Source organism: Podarcis melisellensis, assembly GCF_964234715.1.
Source record: "Podarcis melisellensis genome assembly, chromosome: 13".
Classification (NCBI taxonomy): domain Eukaryota; kingdom Metazoa; phylum Chordata; class Lepidosauria; order Squamata; family Lacertidae; genus Podarcis; species Podarcis melisellensis.
Window position 1 is genome coordinate 52,123,213 of NC_138545.1, and position 23,065 is coordinate 52,146,277.

Here is a 23,065-nt window from a genome sequence, read left to right on the forward strand (position 1 = left end):
AGTATGTTATCTACTAAGAAGAAAGAAAATCTATAATTGCTTTTATTATTTTCTACTGTAGTGTTAGCACTTAACAATAATAATCATTCTTAGACTATTTACAATCCTCTGTCGTAGACTCTACTGCACATACATTATCAAGCATAAATGGGGCAACGAACAATTCTATAAGGCTTAAAAGTAACACATTTGTACAGATGCTCAAAATTTATCATCCAAAATGTAAAAATGTGTCATTACCCATATAACTCTGAAAGAGTTGGTGCTATTTCAACAAAACAGAGAACATATTTGCAAAAAAAATACAAAAGGAAAACGAAATGCGCAATCTGGGCACAAGACAAAATATACAATCAGCTTGATCCAGGGCTGGTTTAAACATGCAGATGTTTAAACGTGCACATGTAGCTCCTACAAAACCAGCATCAGAGCCTTGAGTGTACATCAATCTCTGAAGCCAACAGGAAAGCTCACATTAGCAGATCTTCAAGAGCACACACAGAGCTTTGTATCAGAGCCAGCAAGGATTTAGGTTTATGCATATAATACTCATATTTTAAAGAGACGTGTAATTGCCAACCTTGAGAATGTTCTGAAAAAATATTAAACCTTATATACAGAATGAGGTAAATGTACCTTGGTCTTTTTAAGAGGTAATTTAAGTTTAAAGCAAGTTTTTACATGTTAAAAAAATCAAGTACCATTCAAACCATTTTAATGGCACAGTATGAACAAGGAGCTAGCTTAAAAAGTGGATCCATGGCACTCAGTTGACAGATGGTTATTTTGCTAGAATAGCCTCTTACTAGGTATGAAGCTGCAAAACTATGCCACTCATATATACAGATATTTTTAGGTTTACAAGACATGAAGGTGTGAAAGGCTACAAAAATCTGAAAAGGCAAATGAAAATGTTATGATAAAACTCCAACTCTTAAGGATTAAGAGTACCTAAAGTTACAGCACTCAAGACATCTGAGTAACAAGGCTTGCTACTGTTCCTTTGATGTGTCTTGTAAGCAATTGGATCATATGTCCAAGATCTGAATAGCAACTGTAATGCTATTTTTTTTAAAAGACTTTATAAAAACCCTTATTAAACAAATGTGTACTGTGCAGTACACATTACACAACAGCTTTCATCAAAATTTTACCAGATTTTTAAAGGTATAACATTCAAATGTTTTGAGTGCCAAAATATTATGGTCCCTATGGACTCTCAAGAGCAAAACAAAAACTGGAAAAAAATATGAATACTTGCCTAGCTGCTTAAAGATGCATATCAGAGGTGTTGTGATGGTGAATCTGAGTCTAAACTGGAAACCATTTTTAGAATTCTTAAAAAATTACCTCCAAAGAGAAGCAAGCTTTTAAGACTTCCACCCCTGATTTCGAAGATTATTATCCAGGTTAGCAAATGGCTCCCAGCTTCCTTCCCCACTGTTCCTCTAGCCCCCAAAGCACACCCCCCACCTATCATTTTGCTTTACCTTAAAATGGGAAATGAAGGTGATGGTTTGTAGATCTCTTAACAGATGCGCTCTGATGTGCTTTGAGGGCATAAGGACCAAAAGCGGTGGCTGTTAAGAACTGGCAACCTATAGCCCTTTAGGACCTTAATTACCAAGGGACGCTGCTTTCAGTCCTAAACCAGGTAAGTGAATCAGGAAGATAGAAAAGTGCCATTCCCACTCCATACCTGAAGGTAAAGAAAAGAAAGTGCTTTGCAAGTTGGAAGGGATGGTAGTGGCAGTGGGGAGGGGGATGGCAATAGGATAGCAGAGTCAAAGGAAGGGAACAGGTGAACCGTCTGAGCCACTCAGACTGGATCTGTACAGGTTTTTCTGTTAGGGGCAGAATTGGGGAAATCCAGAACCAATCTGAGGGAAGCCTTAGAGGATATGCCCATCCCTAATCTACATGTGACTTTACAAGCAACAGATTAAAAAAGTTCTATGTAATATATACAGGCACTCATTCGAAAGAGATAGACAAATTATCAATGGAAAACATGACTAAAATTATATCATTACAGCTGAAGCCACAAATAACAAAGTACAATTTTCATGATATACAATTTTCCTGCTGCAACGTCTATTTTAAGAACTGCTAAAAAATTAACCTCATAATTTTCTCTAGACTAAAATAGAAAAATCATTTTGGCATGAGTGAATCATGGGAAGTTAAGGATTGATAACTGGTATGCAGGCAGCCCCCTATTTATGCACATTCAGTATTTGTGCGACTGTGTAGACATGCACCACACTGAACCTGAAAGTGACTTGGAAATGTAATACTGTAAAGACATCACTGAAATATCACTAAAGGGCGGAATGATGTGGGTGGGGGAGGAATGGGGCGGCTGCAGGCTTTCTCAATGGGTTTCAATTATATGCAATTTCATAAATGCGCACAAAACGGGGGGCTGCCAGTACAGCTAACCAATATTATTTTCATTCTACATCACTGTAAAAAATTGCAGGTGGGCAAAGTCTTTACCTTTTCATTCATGTCTGCGTTGAAGAAAGACAAACTTAAATAGGTAGTTTTTGTTTGCTAGCTTATTTTAACTTTTATGGAAATCAAAAGTATTTTTTTAAAAAAGATTTTAGTTTTTCATGGTTCTTCATAAATGTAACTAGCTTGAAGATACATTAATAGAAATTTGATTTGTGCACCAGATATAAGATTTACATAAATGAAACCCAAAATACACCTTAAAACGCAAGCACAGTTTTTCAGTATTGTAGATGTAACAGTATTTTACATCCAGCAGCAAATTTTACAGCTACCTGTATGCACCAGAAAACAAATGGTATATTACTATCCAACTATGATTTAGTAATAATAATAGATGGAGGTTTCAAAGCAGTGACTTTCAAGGCGAGCCACAAGCTGTGCAAATACATGTGAAGCTCTTGCCACCAAACAGGAGTTGGCCTGCATGGAGAAGTCCAATGGCACCACATTTTAGGAGCGTGGGGACCTAGATTCAGTCCTTACCACATCTCCAAATATATACATTTGGTGAGGTCAGAGCCAATAGTGCCAACCATCTGTTAAGAAAGCACATACTGACCTGACCAGCAAGATCACACAACAGCTACAGATGCTAGGGAAAGTCTACTGCTTTGCACACAAGGACTGCATACAATAAGGCTGCCCAAATGCAATGTTTTTACACATGGATTACCCTTCGAGAAGCAGGGAAACAGGTGACACTTTAGTAAAGAGCGCTGTTCTTTGAATGGGTAAGGGTCTGTGCAGAAAAAAAATCCCCCTGCCCCAGATAACATTAGAGTGCTAAAATTTATTTTCTCGGATTAAGCCCTCATATCAAATTTTAAAAGAATCTTGAAGTACTCTATACGGGTCATTAAAAGTTAAGTGCCACTTTTGACACCACAATTCATTGTGATGCACAACTTTAATAACAGCACAGAATTAATTTATATACTTAAAATTCCTAGTCTTCAGAATTAAGAGGTTTTGGTAAAAAGAATTCCAAATGTAGTATAAAATTCCCTTTTAGTTAAGATATATTTTATCATTCTACAAGCACCAAAGGCTTTGCATATACCTACTGAAGTGCATTACAAAAATTGAAAAGTGGCACTTCCTGGTACAGTACAATCTATTTTGAAGGCATGTAATGTTCCGAAGCAAAATAACAGAAATACAAAATATAACTGCATATGTTGTATATGTTCTTCCAGAGTGGATGAGGTAATGTCTTCAAATCCTGATAAATACGTCCAATAGTAAGTGTCCTAGTAGCCAAAAAACTACACAGTCTGATAAGAAGAAGCCAAGAGTGGTTCAGAATATAGAGTGTGCCATCATGAACAAAGCAAATAGCTTTAGAAACTTTCAAGATATCCTTCAGTGCGATAGTGTGCACGAGCATCATCTTCATGTTCTCAACAAAACAGGGACCAGCGTTAATCCTTGGAAAACCAGTTTATGTTTTACTGAAGCTGAAGTGTCCTGGGAAAGAGGAGTCCGTAGTGCAAGGTTGGGAGCTGTACAAAGTTTTACTGCATCTATAGAAATCCTGGGCTAATAACTGATCTTCCTATTTTGTACAAAAGGCAGGAATATCCTTCTGTTCCCCCAGTGAGGTAGAACAATTAGCCTTCTTAATGCACAAATTAGGTGCAGATATGGTCCTTTAAAAGTATCCTTCAGTAACACTTCCAAGATTACATTTTTATGCCTTCTTGCTGACTGAGCTGTGACAGTGTTTTCTTTATGCGTAAAGCTGTTAGCCTTGCTGCACCATTGGCATACCAACATTCCCGCATAATTTTGGCCATTACTCGCAAGGCCTGTAAAGAAGGGAAACAGAAGTTTAGTTATCATACCGTAACTTCCCATCTTTTTGTATCTCAGTGCTATGAATTTCCCGCTGACATAAAATTGGTATTTAATTTAGCATATTTGATTGGCATATTAGTAAGCAGAGCTGTGGCATTAATGTTTTAACATGTGGCATTAATTAATTAATTAATGTGGCATTAACATGTGGAATTAATTTCATTAGCCAGTTGAACTGAAATATCTGACTGTGGAAGATTCCATAAAGTACACTTAGTGTGATTGATATGTTATTTTCAAACAAACTCTAAGCTTTACTTGGAAAAAAATTCAAACATTGTGAAGTTTTAGAATCTAAAAGATAATTTGAATTGGAGTACTAGCCATTATTTTATGATGTAAAAATTCATTAACATAATTATTATTCCACAGGTTAAATTTTAAGAAAGAACACTGAAAAACTATATTAATATGCTTGTGTGCGTAGGCATGTACAGTTCCTATGGATAACTACATGAAAAGTTAAATACAATTTAACTCCAATACAATTTCCTTCTAGCTGTGCAATATGATTTGTATTATCAATTCTCTTACTAATTACCATAATTTTATAAAATCATGCATTCCTAAAAATTGAAAATTTCCTATAGAAAAGCATTTCACTGGGAAATTTTCTGCACCCCACACCACTATTCTTGTTAATATATTTCATATCTGTGTGATTAGGTATGTCCCATAGTTAAAGGCATAAATAAGGTGAACGGGTATCCTTCAAGGTACAATCAATTTCATTTTTGAATATGTAACTCAATGTTTTTATTTTTAAAAAATCAAACTAAGCTGCTTTATACATTTTAAAATATTCTCATTTTGATACAGCTTGAAAAACCTCACCTCACAGCTCTGCCATCGGTTTGGAATATTGGGTCGAAGTTTCTGTTCACAAACAACTTTCCTCATTTCTTCAACTGAAGGATCAGAAGGAACCAGGTCATAGTATGGTAGTTGGTAATCTTCATGAATTCCTAAAATGTGTAAACCAAGTTGTAAGTTAACTGTTGCCATGACAGAATCTGAAGTCAATTCTGTTTCATTTCTGTTTGTACCTACCACCAATTGAACATCGCCGAGCTATTTCCCAGAACACTAATCCCATTGCATAAATATCTGCTCTTTTGAAAGACTCAAAATGCTTCATGTTTATGGAATCATCAAGTACTTCAGGAGCCATGTACCTATCAAAATGAAAACCAGTATGTTTTATTTATCAAGCAGTGGTCTCTAAACACAGTTATCTCTATTTCTCTTTAATTAGGCACTAGAAACAGTTGAGCCACTCTGCCAGTTAGACATTAAACAATAATGACATTCTCAAGATACTCACTATTGACCTGGCTCTACATGTCAACCAAGACTTTAAAGAAGTAACTATAGTAGGAGCTTCTGCATAACTGAGAGGCATGCAGAAGCTCCAATCATTTCAGGACAGGGACACCCTGTTATGTGACTTAATATGTGGGCTATGCACGTGTGACTCTTCCTGCTCCATGACCATTTCCTTGCTCTCTAAACTGGACTTACGCAAAGAGGGCACAGACACTTGTTTTTCTGCAACTGAACCTGACAGGATTCAAAATGCCATGGTGCAGATTGTGTGCAGAGAGAAGAAAGCAGGATGTTCTGAACACCCCACCATAGGCAGAAAAGGAAAAAGTGGTATATACATACACAACAGTGCTATATCTGCTGAAGGAGGTTGTGTGGTAAATGAAAGTTCCCCCCTCCCAGTTTTACTGTGGACTCTAACACCTCTCCTCATCTCCCTGCTTCTCAGTAGTGTTTCCACAAGCCTTCTGTCATCCCAAAAGGAAGCTTTGTATATTTTCAAACTTTTTATTAGAAGAGTATTTAGAAATCCAGAGTGGAAGCAGATGTGGCTAGTCTAAGTCATATCAGGGTAAAGGAATCTCCAAGAAAGGGAGCCATTGCATGTCACCCCCTCTCACTTTCTACTTCTCTTATTTCATGGATCTTGCTCACCTACAGATCTCAAGATCGGAATTTTTTTGGTCTATTTAAGTTTCCCTGCAGTTCCCTCTGGGTTTCACACCATAAAAGGCCATTTCCCTGCCTAGTTCTACTTCTACAATAGGATCTATTCAAGATTATAAACCAAGCAATGTGAAATTTGTAACAAGTAACCATTGCACTGGTTTGTTTGTTTTTTAATCCCTGCACCTGTGTGTCAAACTACAAAGCCATTTTACATACTATCTAGCCATTTTGGTAACTAAACCTTTAGATCAATTTGAGCAGGCTTTTATTCGAGTTTGGTAATCTCTCAAAAATAAACAAAGCGATATTGCTATTTAAAGAGTAATCAGGTCCACTGTAATAATATCTGCAGTGTGTAATTGTGTTCCGGAATGATCCCACAGTAATAGTTCAGTGAAGACACATGTGAGATACAGGTTCGAGTACATAGGCATACATAAAATGGTCCATATAGATGTTTATCTCTTTACCAGCTGTTGCAAAAACAAGGTTCATGCCAGGTTAAAGCAGCCTAGCCGTTAGCTGCCCTTAAGTAGCAACTATGTTTAAAAATACAAATCTATATTATAATTTACAATGATTTTCAAAGCACTAATTATTCTGCAAAAGGCAGGTAGGTATGGGTGACTGAAAAATAAATGTTCTGAGAAATTGGGCACACTCTTCTCCTTCTCAGTTATTTTGTTTTTATTATATCAACAAGATGACTATGGGAGAAAGGAACAAAGCACCTTCCGATCACCTATTTAAGAGAAGGCACTAACCAGAAGTTCTAGATCATTCACCAATAAGGCGGCATGGAGGCCGAAGTGAGGAGAAGAGGCACTACTGCAACCACCAGCAATATTTCAACACCACCAGTTACACTGTTAGGTAAGTTATGGTAACAAACAGCAATTATCTGTGTAGCTTCACAGTTGTGTGGGAAACTGATCCTTAAGACCCAAACAGCACAATACTGCACTGCGCTGGTTTCCATTATTAGAATGTCTGCTCTCCTCCAAGAGACCCTGGGGGAGTCGTACAATTAAGTTTAGGGCTATGTTTATCAGTCTCCTTAATATAATATATTCTGTTTTTAAAAGAGTCTTAATTTTACCTTTTTGTTCCCACCCTGTGGTTTGGCGCAATATCTATTGTGTCTGTAGCTGAATCATGTCTTACTGCCAGGCCTAAATCTGCAATACAACAGGTACCATTTTTCTTTACTAATATGTTCTTTGATTTCAGGTCTCTGTGAGCTATAGCTGGTTTTCCTGCATTAAAAAAAAACACACAGAGAAAATTATTAATCAACTAGTGCATCTTCCTAGAAATTTCTTAATTATGCATTTAAATTGAAATTCAAAGCTGATCTTTGGCAATGGTTCAAGTCAAATAAAGCAACTTTCATACATGGTACCAAAGTATAAGAGTTTGTAGAGGGAAAGGCGGGGGGACATAAATTTTGTTAACCACTTGACAAATATGAACAAGGTTACTGATACAACATGAAGCTCTCTGAGTGCCTAGGAAAGATGCAACGAAAGCAATACTGATGCTGCTGTAGTAATTACTTATCCTATTAATTTGAGTACCTTAAATAAATTTGGGTACTAGTCATTCAGACCATAACTCAACATTTCCCTGGATACCAGGATGAGAAAACCACCTTTCCATCTGTTCTGAACAAAGGCAAGGTGCAAAAAAACCTTTTGCCTGTGAGTGCAGAAGTGGCTGATAAGGATCCTCTCCCCAATGGGGTGGCTAAGAAGAGGAGCGTGCTAATATCATTTTGTGGCATTTCCCCTTGCCCCTTTGGATGTGGCAGCTATTTTGTCTTATACTATGTTCTCACACCAGCCCATTGCACTTTCTCAAAATTCCGCTGGCCCACAAAGGTTGGCAACCCTGGCACAGGCAATAATGAGCAAGCTGGGCCTATGGCCTGACCCGGTAAAAAAGTAGCTTTATTTATTTAACTGAAGTTACATAGCTGCTCCATAACGTAAGTGCTCCGGGCATCTCACAAAATAAAATATTTTAATTTGATGAAATAATAAAAGCAATTAAAATACAATTAAAAATACAATTAAAATACAGATTTTTCTAACATAATATAGAATCCCATATTGAAATACACCTCATTAATAAAATGTTTTATGAGCTTCCAGATGCATAAAGTACACAGTATTGGCATTCTTTTAGTCCATCTTTACCTCTGAGTCTTGCTTGGGCAAGCAGGATTTTAGTTGCAACATATGAGAGGAGGACAGATGAACTGATTACTGAACACTGGGAAAAGTAGTTTGTATTGAATACTTTGTTAATTTTTTAATTTATTTGTTGCAATTTATATACCACCCTAAACCCGCAGGTCTCAGGGCAGTTCACAGAATAAAATCAAAACGTAAAACCACAAAATACATAATCAAAATAAAAGTAAAAACACCCAATAACAGCCCCCATTATTCCACTATGACAATCCTAATTTCAATTAAATCAACATACACTTGTTAATGTGCTAAGTTGCATCTCAGTGTTTCACATTTGCCCATATAACATGATAGATAGGAATTTATTAAATGACTAATTCCTCTGTTGGGGGCGGAGGGAAATACTACACTGACAGAACACGTGGATGTGTTTTCTACTATTGCTATTAAAAATGCAAACTAATAAAAAAACCATATTTTTAAAATCTGAACCCAAAATTAGCAGGAAACTAACCAAAGTATGTTTTATATAGAATTAAGACTAGAAGAGAAATAGGGATATATAAAGACATATTTTGTCTGAAACTAAACTGCCATGAGAGTTTATGAGGCATCTCAAATGTAAGTAAATGCTGTTATAAATTGCTCAAAAAGGCTGCTATGTGTTGTCTAATGTGCTTTACAGGGAGATTATACAGTGGTACCTTGGGTTACATATGCTTCAGGTTACATACGCTTCAGGTTACAGAACGTTGCTTCAGGATGAGAACAGAAATCGTGCTCCAGCGGCATGGCAGCAGAGGGAGGCCCCATTAGCTAAAGTGGTGCTTCAGGTTAAGAACAGTTTCAGGTTAAGAACGGACCTCCGGAACAAATTAAGTACTTTACCCGAGGTACCACTGTATATGTTTAATATATAAGAAATCACCAATAAGGAGGCATGGAGCTCCTTATTACACAAGCATAACCATGTGATTTTTTTCTCCTATTAGGTCCATATTAATAATGCTACATACTTAATTTAGTAAATTACCTTGAGTGCCAACAATCTCCATGTGAAGATGTGCAAGTCCACTGGCAGTAGACAAAGCTAGTTTTATCATTCCTTCCACAGTAACGGTATATCTGTTTAGGTAATCGAAGAGAGAGCCATGCTCATGATAATCTGACACCAGCCACAGCTGTGTCCATGTACCATTATCTGGGGGGGAAAACCAGAAGAAATAAAATGAAGCATTTCCAAAAGCAAAACATAAACATTATTATTATCTTGTATGTGGTAAGCATTTCATTTAACCATGGTCTCTTTCTACTAAGTTATTTAGCATTTACTGATGCTAAAACGTAAGAAATGGTGAAAGCTGTAATCCTGCATACACCATCTGTTTCAATCCCAATGAAGTCACAGAATCAGAGATGAAAGGGACTCCAAGGATCATCTAGTACATGATATTTAAGCAGTTTGTGTAATTGCAAACAACTGAATAATGATTTTTTTTGTTTTTGAAAATACAAAGATCACCAGAACATTTGAAATGTTCTTCTTCATTCATTAAAATAAATTATATGCCCTTTTCCAAGACTAAAGTATTCCTAGAAACTCACAATCTTAAGTTTTTTGAAAGTACTGTACAATCAATACCTAAAAAAAATTAACTAATGCAAAATAGTTACTAGCAGATTCTTATTCAGATTAGTAATCCTATGAAACAAATTAAAACAATTTTGTCATTTAAAACAGGGTAATGACTTGGCATTTAACTAGCCATCTGAAAGCTAACATGGAAGGAACCAACATGGGAATACCAAGGTGAAGGCTGTTTTGTGCCTGCCAGCTTACTTGACCTTACTGGCAGGCCTACAAACTATAACTGATCTTAGTGCCCATGCAGATTCATAAATGTGCATTGCAATTCTAAATCAATTATATGAGCAGCATTTCATTCAAAAGAGAGAAGACATTTTTTCCTCACTGAAAGTTTCTAGGTATTTCCAGGAGATGAAGAATGGTAGCAATTTATTCATCACCTTTGAACTTTACAACTCTATGATTCACAGAATAGAAATCAATATGGGGCATATACATGAAACACAAACATTAACGTGAAGCCCATGTAGAAATTACTTCAAATTGACACAAAGTGCAACAGACAGCATTATGAGATTTCAACAAGCAAAAAGGGACCAGAAGCAATTTAAAAAAACCTAACCTTTATTGTCTGCAGCTATGAACCCCAGAATATTTTCATGACGTAACATAACGGTTTGGTAGATTTCTGCTTCACGAAACCATGAACGTTCTTCTCTTGAAGAGAAAATTTTCACTGCAACTTCTTCTCCTCTCCATTTTCCACGCCAAACTTCTCCAAATCGACCCTTTCCAATACTTTCCTGAAGTACAATTGTTCTTGCAATTGTTCTTTGAACAAGTAAAGGTAAACCTAAAAAAAATAGTTTATTTTGAAAACAGTGACCAAGTTTGTTACTTTTAAAGCTACTTGACTGGATAAAAAAAATCACTATTCATGGCTGAGATCCAAGATAACTAATTTCTTCCCGTTTTTCTTCAATATTATAACACAATAGAGCACCACAACCTTTTCCTGATACATGGATCAGTTTTATAGCTTTGATCTCCAAAAAGTGCTATATTGCTTTTGAGATGTGTCAATGTTTCAGTTAGTTCCTGAATAAGGAGACCAGGAAGATGTTGCTTGGTATTCAGTATAGTTGCATTTTCTGCAGGGGTTGAGCTCCAAGGGTTCCGTATATACATAAAAATGCATACACTCAAACCATTGGAGCCACTCTCATGTGAGCTCAGCCTGCTGGCTCCAGGGGCCCTGGGATACTTTTGCAAGGTCTTACAGGGCTGTCCAACTTCCTGTAATTCTTTGAATCTTGTGGAAGCATATTGAGGCTTCTGAAGTCAGTGCGCAGTGAGGGCCTTGCCTGCATTTAACTTGCAGGATTTCAACCAAAGGTCTTCAACTGTATACAGTTAAAATCATGCAAGTTAAATGTGACTAAGATGCAATTGTACAAATTACAGGGCATAGTTTCTGGGAACAGATTCCAATCACTCACTCCTCAAGTTGTTCCACAATTCCACAAATTTCCTCAGATAGCTCCCAAATATGTTTTTAGTAAACATGGCAAAATATGTGTGTAGTGTTGAGCTCCCCACTCTGAAATGCTGGCCTAAGGACCCAGGTTTTGATCTAGGCTTCAGATGGCAGCAACAGTGGGACATGGAAGGAGCAAAGTTCATGGTAGGAACAAAAAGGACCATATGGAAGTAGTCTTTTCTCCTTCTTTGCTATAGGAAGAGCTTTTTTACTTTTTAAAACTGAGAAGCAAGAAATACTTTGCAACTATCTTCTCTAGTTCTTTCTTGGTTTCAAATACAGGAACTCTCTATTTTAAGTAATGGACTGTGGAAAGTGAGACAAGACTGTCTTTGGTGGCTGAAACAGTAAGTGCATCTTTTGGAAACTAAAGGCATGAAACTACACCTTCTCAGCTGTTGTTCAATTAAATATTGATGTGGTTTTTCTAGTCAGTAACTGGTACCTCTAACTTCTCTCTTCAGCAGAGTATTATTGAGCAAACAGTTACTACACAACATGCCAAAAGGTTACTCTGTGCACGGTTTCACCTCATTTGTAAAAAACACCAAACCGTGGTTTAGAGCAGAGTTGGCTAATCTGTGGTCCTTCAGGTACTGTTTGACTCTAACCCCCATCAGCCTCAGTCAGCAGGGCCAGTGGTTAAGAATGATCATTGTCTGTAGTCCAGCAACATCTGGAAAACCACAGGTCAGTCACCCATGGTCGATGAGTCACAGCAAGACATGGGTCCCACTCTCTCCCTTTTCCTCTAGCAAGGCTGCAAGATGTTAGTCCAACAAATTGCAGGAAGGCGGTAAGTTCTCCACCCATGTTCTACTTGGGTGCATGTAGCTTGTTGTGCAGTTTGTTGTGATCTCCAAACCCAGGCAAACTTTGGTTAATCTTAACTATGGATTTTGGAAGAAGGAAATGTCAAAACACCATTTATGAAGGTAGCTTGTTTCAAATAGGGCTGGCCCAAAATAACAAGGGGCAGTTGGTTACTGTTTCACCCATCTCAAAACTTGCAGAGTAGATTCACCTTCCACCCATCCCCCCATTAAAGGTAATGAAATCTTTTCATGAGACTGTAGAAGCAGAACTCCAGAAATAAAATAAATAGCTGCTGCAATGAAAAATGCCACTGTCACTCACTGCCTGGCCAGGTTTTATCCAGATTCTAGTCTTGCTAGCCTGCAGCCCCAACTTTCATTTAACATGGGGGGATGGGACATGCAAGTTCTAGCCTTCATAGAACCAGCAATAGGAGGCAAAATGCACAGGCACTTGTATTACCCAACCTGCCTGTACCTGCCTTGCAGCACTGGAAAATAATCTGCCACTTTAGCTCTCCTGCAAAGGAAGCAGTAGTGAGATTACAGATAAGACATTTTCCTGTGACAGTGAGACCTTTTCTTTTTGCCTATACCTCAAACTATTTCCTATTGATATTAAGAAATATCATTATTTCTTAATATCAATAGGATTAATCAATGAGGTCTAATCTTCCTTGATAGATCAAAAAAGATGGTAATACATACACAGATCCTGCCATACTGTTTATCCCCCCGTGTGTATTGCAAGCATTTTGGTGAGATTGTGCAGATATTAGAAATAATAAATGTTGTATATTTCAACAACATTTTACCTTACTCTCAAGATCTATACTTTTTAGGTAGGGTTTGTCTGCAACAGAAGAAAGCATTTGAGCATGGCACTGAAACAAAACTTCAAACAAGCTTTACTTTTGGTTTGAAATCTGATTAAAATCTGAATTTCTCGCAAGTTGCTGGCAATAGGATAAACTAATTATGATTTCTGCCTAGCTATATCCTCACAACCCCAGTAAAATTTAATCGCAAAATCATTATTCCCGTAACATTTAGCAAGTAACTATGCTTGTGTTGCACAATACTACCCCCTTTAAAAGATTATGTACTGGTATATGGGGGGTGGGGGGGGGAGAAGAGGGCAGCAGGAAGAGGGAAGAGACTCTTATTACCTGAACCTGAGCCTGAAGTCGTCATGTCATAAATTAAATCTTTTAAAGTTGTTCCCTCAGATATAAATGGAGGACGATCCATAGAAGGATCTTCTTCACTTGGAACACGATGGTGTATGACGGCACGATTATGGCAGATATACAAAATCAACATAAGTGAAATGCAAACAAAACAAACAGGTCCAGCAATGACAGCAGCCAATTCTACTGGTCCTAAATTAGAAGGCAGCTTTCTTGGAAGGGGACCTAGAAGGGGAATGGGGAGACACAGAAGACAAATAAAAATAACCTATCAATTATATATTCAATGCCTGTATATGTTTGTGCACTTGAATAAAACAGAAATATCTCTCTATGGACATATATCTACACAAGATTCCCCCTTCCCCCAGTTTTCAGGTAAACTTACTTGGTACATCAAAAGTGCAATACAGGAGCAGGAGATGCTACCATGTGAATAAGTCATTGGATGCTTAGATTGTTCCACTATCTGTTTTGATTTTAACTAAATTATTTTATATTGTTTCTCATATTACGCTTTCAAAATTGGGAGTGGGGAAAATTACCTGGGGTTGGAATCGGTAGCTCTATTTTATTGCAGAGGTCTCTATCACAGCAATGTGGCACAGTAATAACTCCTTCACTTGTTGAGGGGGCACAAATAAATGGCCTGTCTCTGGGAATCAGATCAACTTGTGCCACACACATGCTATTGCGTGTTATTTTCTCTCCGTTCCGTGTTACAGAAGTAAAGCAAAGTCCATCTGTTGTGCATGTAAAGTTCTCCTTTGTACAAACAAGACAGTAACACTGTAGAGCTGGGGGGGGGGAGAGAGAGAGGTTCATATTAGTTATGTTAAACACTGTTGGAGTTTCAAAATCCAAGGGCCCCCAAATTTGCTTCCACTCCTAATTGCTAATTTATAACAGCATAAATTTCTTAATGCGTATTTGGTGCAATAGCTGCCAAACAGCTTTCAAGTAAATCCAGGGATAAAGCAGCTAGTGTAGGTAACAATAAGACAAGTTTCTACGTGAATTCCTTCTATCAGTTTGGGTAAGTTGACAGCCAACATCTGGGAAAAAGAATAGCATTCCAGACATATTTTCAGATGGTTGTTTTTTTGTAAACTTAACATGAAATAAGTTCACAATAATCCAAAGAACTGTGAAATGAATTGAGTTTCTCAAACAGGATCCCTTTATATAATATTGTAAATCATTTCTGAAACTGGTGGGAAATTTCAAAAACAATGTGTGATATAGCCTGACAGTCAACTGTTCATAGTAAATATTTTGTAAAACCGCATTGAGTGCATGCCAGGCCTGGAGTGCACTGATAGTATGTTTTTTGACAGAACAACTAACACGTGGTGGTACTAATACAACACATAAAAAAGAACAAAGGGTTGTGTTGTACTCTAAAGAACAAGAAATTTATTATGGCATAATCTTTCATGGACCATTGTTCACTTCATCAGATGCATGTAGTGCTATCCTGAGTTGCAGGTATATATTTTGGCTAGGGCAGAGATTTCGAAGTCAGAGGGAAATAAAATGCATAAAAAAACCACTGATAATTATGTACTGACCGGTGGTAATTTACAATGCAGATTTTGAAAGCAGGCTTTCTGACATTGGTAAGCCAATTAACACGTATGTGTTAAGGATCCTTCATCTCACAAGTGATAGCACTGAGCCTCTTGATTGTAATTCATGGTTCCACACTACAGTCTCTTTGAGATTTCCTGAATTTGTGAGTAGGTTGAAATATTTCCTCACTGGCTTTTGAATATTACAATTTCTGTGGTCACTTTTGTGGTCATTTTTTTTTTTATAGAGCAGAGATGGCTTAGCTGTGGCCCATATACAGCCCCATACCATGTGAAAAGCATGCCACCTACATCTGTCAGGAGCAGTGGCCCCTTTTAGGGGGTCTTTTTTTCCCTTTGAGAGGGACGCAGGTGGCGCTGTGGGTTAAAGCCTCAGCACCTAGGACTTGCTGATCGAAAGGTCGGCGGTTCGAATCCCTGCGGCGGGGTGCGCCCCCGCTGCTCGGTCCCAGCGCCTGCCAACCTAGCAGTTCGAAAGCACCTCCGGGTGCAAGTAGATAAATAGGGACCGCTTACCAGCGGGAAGGTAAACGGCGTTTCCGTGTGCGGCTCTGGCTCGCCAGATGCAGCTTTGTCACGCTGGCCATGTGACCCGGAAGTGTCTCCGGACAGCGCTGGCCCCTGGCCTCTTGAGTGAGATGGGCGCACAACCCCAGAGTCTGTCAAGACTGGCCCGTACGGGCAGGGGTACCTTTACCTTTTCCCCTTTGACACCCTCCCCCCCCTTTTTGAATTGCCATGGTGCTCTTAGTGTTGACTGCCCTGCAGGTACAGTCAAATGTTTTTGTCCTCAACTTCTCTTCCAGTCTTCCAAGAGAACACTTAGAGAACACTTGCTTGCTTGTCTTCAGCGTTTTCTTCTAGAACCATAAGTAGTGCTTTGAGTAGCTGACGATGATGTTTACACTGTCCAAGAGAGATAATCTTGCATGATCAGTCCTGATAGCCAGCAGTGGGACAAACTGAAGCACTGAAGTAGCTGACTGTGCCTACAGCAATTTCAAAACTTACCAGTGAGCAATCTGAAATGGAGAGGGAATCAATGTGGAAGAAAGGGGGTATAGATGGAAAGCAATGCAATTAATGTTGTGGTGAAACCAATTTAACTTAGGAAACTGAAATCAATCAATGAAGTGGAAAAAATTGGGAGGTCTTAATGGGGCACAATGAAATGAAGCCAATGTTCACAGGAAATCAATGTAGAGGAAAGAGGGGGTTAATAATATATTAATGCAGAATAAATTGATTGGTTAAATTTCAAGGCAATTAAAGTAATTGGGGTGTAGAGGGGAAGTTCATTTATTAATGGAGCATAAAATTTTGGAACCCTCCTACAACAGCAGTGCCCTGGAAAGCAGAAGTGCTGCTGAATATATGTCTATCTGCTGCTGAGTCTGTTCCTCTGCCAAGCTATCTGTGTGTGCACAGCTACGTGCAAGCTACTCTGCTGTGTGTGTAAGTGTGTACATGTACAGGCTCTTTCTGTGTAACCACACTCCCTAGTGTGTGTGCACATTGGCATGCAGCCCTTGGACAGGTAGTAAAACCCTCAATATGGTCTCCAAGCAAAACAAAAAATAAAACCCATTAACTATGCCAGCCATAAAGCTGGGTTTGTCCTATGTAGAATACAGAAGGGCATTGCTGACCTTTAACAGAATATATCATATTGGAAGATGAACAGGTAAATGAACCACTGAGGCTGCAGATTAGGTCCAGTACCAGTGTTGCCAGAGCAGACATGAGGACAGCTTTGGGGACTGGGTCTGCCAAAGGGGCTGATTCCATTCTCTGTAGCTCTGTTACCTGGCCTGTTGTTGCAACATATCAGATTTACTCACTTGTTACATTTTAACCCTAAACTTCCTCCTAATGGAGCCCAGAGCAGCTATTATCCAATTTACCATCAGAAATAGTTTTTAAACCATTATGTAAAACTTGGGAAAACATAAAAACTGCTCACTGGAAAATCACCTGAAGGCTTGAACAAACATTTTTAGCTGTCAGTGGGATAGCAGCAATACAGGAAACACACACAATTCTGCAGGGAAAGAGTTCCACAATTGGTGCGCCACCACAGAGAAAACCTTAGCTTACGTGACTGCCAAGCCAAACAGGCTGTGTTCATTGGCAAGACTGCAGCAGATCTTGAAGTTCAAGCTGGTTGGTACTGGAAAAGGTATGCCCACAAATCCCACCTTTCTACAGCACTTCCAACTTATCAGGATTCAATTCAGCTCACTGCCCCACATCTAGGCAGCCATTGCCTACAGAAACTGGTCCAGCACCTTAACTGCCTCTCCTGATTCAGATGGAATGGAGAATTGGGTATCATCAACACTCCAAACCCCTGGTTGACTTGTCCCAGTAAAGTCATATAGATATTGAACAGAACTCTGCAGGACTCTACAGCACAAGCACCAAGGGGCCCAGCCAAAGTTCTCCAGTGCTACTCTCCAGTGGAGTGGTGGTGGTTCTGGAGATAGCAGCAAAGCCACCACACCACACATGTTCCCAACTCTCTATCTATTGAGCAGTGCCAGCAAGATACCATGGTCAATGGCATCAAAAGCCACAATATATGAAAATAATTAGGGTAGCACTCTTCCTGTCTCTCTTCCAAACAAACAAAAAACAGAACACAAAACCATCAGTCAAGGTGAAGCTAGACTGAAACAGGGCTAGAAACAGGGCCACTTCATCCAGGCACTCCTACAGCAGACCATCACCAGCCATCACCTTCTCAATCACCTTGCCCAAGAAGGGGATATTTGCAACAATGCAGCAGTTGTCTTAATGTGTCTGAGTCCAGGGAGGACTTTTTGAGATAAAGCATTAAAACTGCTTGAGACTTCTATAAAGCAGCTTTCCAATAAATTGACAGATGTATCAGAGACTTCCAATGAACACCTAGACCATAGGTCTAGGTCTCACCTACGCCTGTAGTGCCCCATAGACATGCCTGCAGTAAGGGAGTCATGGAATAACAACACTGTTCACTTTCTATTTTGTTTCTATGGCTTTCTAGACTTCTCCCAGAATGGAAGTGTGCTGGGAACTAAATGCAGAAGTGTCTACTTTGGTGAGTAAAACAAAGAAGTGTCTACTGTGGTGAGAAAACAAAGAACACTGCAGTGGGCAACTTGGTTGCCCAGGGGTTGTCATCATGGGGCCCCAGGAAGTGACAGCTGTAGTCTGGCTGCAGGAAGTGAGAGCTGTAATTATTATTTATTAAATTTCATAGTGTTGCCATACATCCGGGAATTCCCGGACATGTCCTCTTTTGGGGGTCCTACATGCCCACCCAGGGGGAATTTTACATTTTAAATCAAATGTCCTGTATTTTATTTTTTTTAGAAAAAATAAGTTGTGTGTGTGCTGCTCTGGTTCAGGCTCTGGTGTGGGTGGCGGCAGAGGGAGCATCAGGCGATTGCCCTAAAAAAGCTCAACTTTTTATGTCCAGATTTTTACCTCTTGAAATATGTCAACCCTAAATTTCTATACCACCCTTCAGGCAGTTTACAATATAAAAACTCAAAAATACATACCATAGTAACACACATTAACAATGACACCCACAGGGTTAGAAGGAACAGGGACGCCACATCATCCTCACTCCACTCCCTGCAAGGCTGTGCCACAGGAGAATTTTCTTGCTAGGCAAATTTTACAATTTACCAAAACAGCATCCATGATATCCAAAAAAGATTCACATCTAGCTCATCGGTCTCTTCTCTCATTTTCTATTACAGTACTTTCATCTCTTTCTTTCTTTCTGTCACTTAGTGGTGCCTTTCTGTATCACTGCCTTCTTGTTACATTTTAACCCTAAACTTCTACCTAAACAGATAGGTCGGTTACCTATCTTGCCTTATTTCTTCTCTCTTCTCATTAGGACTGTGCATGGACTCCCAATCTGCCCTGTGACCTTGATCTGCTGCTTCCAAATCAGGCCAACTCAGCCTGTGCTGCCCCAGTGGCCGTCCAGCTCACCCCAGATTCAGTCTTGCAGTGGGGCCAATGTCTTTTAAAAGGGGTTTATACTCCTGTTTTAATATGCAGTTTTTTTTAAAAAAACATTTTATTAAGGTTAAAGGGCAGGCACACCAAGACAGCATAGGATTGAATCCCCCTGCTGATCAGCTGTTAAACAGGAGGATTCAATCCTGTACAGCAGTGTTTTTCAACCTTTTTGAGTCCATGGCTCCCTTGACCAACTACATTCTTTCTGTGGCTCCTGTGGGGCTCAGGAGCCCAGTTATGTCACCCCTTGCTTGTAGAGCAGGAAGCCCCTCACCCTTTTTCGAATACCCTCCCTTGTGGAGTGTTTCCTCCGGGAGAATCCTCCGGGCGGCCACTGCTGCCGCCCCAGGTCTCTGACTTGTCTGCCCATTCCCAACAGCAAAGGCTGGCTGGGCTTTCTCACCCGCTTGCTTGTTTAGTCTGAGGTTACCTTGGCTGCTGGTAACCAGCACCCCCTGGCCAGCCCCATAGGCACCATTCACCTGGGGAACTTACAGCCAGGGCTGCTGCAACCAACAGCACGCAAGCCTTTGGGAGGCAGACACGTGAAAAGGCATCAGAGGAGAGAGGAAAGAAAAGGACATAGGCTAGTGTTGCTCATGGTAACCATGACCATCATTCAGGGCACCCCATGGCACACTGGTTGAAAACCTCTGCCATAGAGTACCAGTCACTACTCCTTTGCAAGTGGCTGTCCTTGCACTCAAGAGAAGCAGGCCACTCACAAAGGAGCAACAACTGGTAGTTTTGGGTGTCTCCATGCAACCCTTCACCAATGTGCCACAGGTGGCCACAGCAATGCAGTGAGGCACTGGATGAACCATTTGTACAGTATTATCTAAGGCAGGCACCCCCAACCTGTGGCCCTCCAGATGTTTTGGCCTACAACTCCCATGATCCCTAGCTAACAGGACCAGTGGTCAGGGATGATGGGAATTATAGTCAAAAACATCTGGAGGGCCAAAGGTTGGGGATGCCTGACCTATGGGCACAAATGTAAACTGCATTTTTATGGCTGATGTATGGACTCTACTGATAAAATATGAATCCAAGAATGTCTGCAACTGAAATCTAATTTTTTGAACCAGAGGTGCCACAATGCATTTAAATGTATTTACAGTGGTACCTCGGGTTAAGTACTTAATTCGTTCCAGAGGTCCGTTCTTAACATGAAACTGTTCTTAACCTGAAGCACCACTAGCTAATGGGGCCTCCTGCTGCACCCGTGCTGCTGCTGCCTGATTTCTGGTCTCATCCTGAATCAAAGTTCTTAACCAGAGGTATTATTTCTGGGTTAGCAGAGTCTGTAACCTGAAGCGTATGTAACCCGAGGTACCACTGTATTTATCTATGTTTCTATGCTACTCTTCAGTTAAAATTCTCAGTGATGTCAGATCTGTTTTTTACTCTGCTTTTTCTGACCACACAAATATGCACTGCAAAATTGGGTCATGTCTGTCCATGAAAGTCATGCCTGAGATCGTGTATTTTGTATCATTGCTGCTTGCAATGAAATCTCAAGTGGTGGATGCAATGCCCCAAACTCAGGTTTTTGCACTGTTACACTGAAGTGCTGCGTCTTCAATATGTACAGCATACAGATCAGCTGTGATCATAGCAGGTTAGAAGTGCTTTGTGGACTGCTTACAAAAATAGTGTAACATCAGTAGCTGTAGATGCAACTTCTACAACCACCCACACACCCATTAAAGCAACAGGCACAACGCCTTTTGAGTTCCCATGATTTTTGCCATCCTTTTTACGATTCAATGCGGTTCTTGGCATCGGTGCAGTTTTGGCCTCAGCCGCAAGCACACCGAGTTGGGATGAATGCGGACACCAGTTAAATTCTCAAGGCTTAAAAACTTCTTCAAAACACAGGCATTCTTTCTCTGCGAGCACCACGAGGATACCGGTAGTTGCCCCCTGCAAGCTTTCCGCAGCGCCTCGCCGTCACGGTGCGGGAACAATGCCGGGTTTCCTCCGCTGTTTCGATCCCAAAGTTTCAGCCAAGTGCTGAGATAACGTGAATCATCCCGAGGGGCGCCACCCTCACCTTCCTGCGGCACCTCCAACACACACGGCCGGATCGGTGCCAGAGCGCTCGGTGCAAGAGCTCGAGGGGGCAGCCAAACTGCGTCCCGCCCCAGCGAAGCCCCCACAAAGCCCAAGAGACCCCCCCCTCCCCGCGCCAAGCAGCATCTACCCTCGGGAGGAGAACAACGCGCGGCTCCCTCGGCTTCTGGGTCGAGAGGGGGCGGCTTCTGGGGCGCGCCCTAGAGGGCAATACAAAAACAAGGCGCAACCCCCCCCCCGCAAGAAACACGCGCAGACGGGACTCTATAGGCGCCGGCGCGCGCTCGCTTTCTTTCTTTTCCCAAGGAGGCGAATGCGGGGGGGGGGGGCACCAGCAGCCTTTGTGAGGGCGCGAGGGCCGCCGGCCTGGGCGACTCGGCCCGCGTCCTCTCGTTCTCCCTCCTCCTCCATCCCCGGGCGCTTTCTCCTCCTTCACCCCCCCGCCGGGGAGCGGCGCCATGTTGCCGAGGGGAGAGCCGGAGGGCGGCGGGGCGCGGAGCAGGCAACTCACCCGTCGTCGCCTCAGGGAGGAGCAGCAGGAGCAGCAGCAGCTGCCCGGCCGCCGCCGCCGAAGTCGCCCAGCGGAGCAGAGTAGCGGCGCAGGGGCCCCGCCGCCGCCGCCGCGGGCTCGGAGGAGACGCCGCCGCCGCCGCCGCCGCCATTGTCCCCGTCCCGGCCCCGCCGCCGCCGCCGCCTCAGCCCCTCTCGCGCCCCCTCGCAGGGAGTCAGCGAGCGAGAGACGCGGCCCGCACGCCCCGCCCCCAGGCCCGCTCGCGCCTCCGCCGCCTCAGCCGCCAGACCAGACGGGCGCGCAGGGTGAAAAAGGCTGCCTCCAGTCAATCGGGAGAGGGGAGCTCCTGATTGGCCGGGGTCGGCTTTCGGCCCCGCCTCCCCCTGCTGCTGCCGCTGCAGACGCAGCCCGAACAACAAGCGGCGAGGGCGCCGCGGGGGGACCGGAGGGAGGGAGGGAGGGAGGGGGCGCCTGGTCTCCGCGACCCCCCGGCTAGACTGAGGGAGCGCGCGAGGAGATAAATAAGCGATAAGGCGGCGCCTTCCTGCCCTCCCTGGTCCCGTTTCTTCGCTTTGCCCCAAGGACCGCCAGCCCAAATAAATGCCGCCGAGATCTGAAGCGAGGCCAGGCAAAGAAGCGGGGTCGGGCGAGGCAGCGCCCCCTTTCCCGCTGGGTCTCCGGCTGGCGAGGAGAGGCGAGGCTGCCCACTCCCCTCCGCCGCCCGGGCTCCTCTCCCGGAGCAGCCTCCGCCCCGCTTCGGACTTCCCGCTTCGGACTCTTCCCTCGCCTCAGATGAGGGGCCGGGTGCGTGTGAAGGGGGCCCAGCGCAGCCATTCCCAGCCTTGGGCCCTCAGGTGTTGCTGCCCTACACCGCCCACCATCCGTGGCCGCCGCCGACCGTCCTGCTTAGGGATGATGGGAGTTGTAGTCCAGCAGCAGCTGGGGACCCAAGGCTAGGAGCAGCGGCTGCTCTGTCTGCCAGTCCGTTTCTGGACGAAACTGGAAGCGATGCTGCTGCTCCTTGCTTAAATTCTGCTGGGACCAGGTACCTGCTCAGGACCCCCTTGGTGAGCCTGCTCAGCACACCCTCCAGGGGCCCCCAGGAGCAAGTGAGCAGGAAAGGGGCTTTTTTCTGCCCCTGACACACAGTCTTCCTTGTCCTT

The 23,065-nt window shown here is 42.0% G+C and overlaps 1 protein-coding gene across 1 annotated transcript; it reads right to left on the reverse strand.

The window, feature by feature from the left end:
- Positions 1-14: 14 nt before the first annotated feature.
- TGFBR1 (transforming growth factor beta receptor 1) lies at positions 15-22,058 on the reverse strand. The gene is made up of 9 exons (XM_081885381.1): positions 21,903-22,058; positions 14,246-14,497; positions 13,680-13,925; positions 10,778-11,008; positions 9,601-9,768; positions 7,472-7,628; positions 5,428-5,552; positions 5,212-5,342; positions 15-4,328 (listed from the first exon to the last, which is right to left on the reverse strand). Exons 1-9 carry the CDS (start codon positions 22,051-22,053, stop codon positions 4,203-4,205), a joined length of 1,587 nt encoding a protein of 528 aa, XP_081741507.1. The 5' UTR covers positions 22,054-22,058; the 3' UTR covers positions 15-4,202.
- Positions 22,059-23,065: the final 1,007 nt, after the last annotated feature.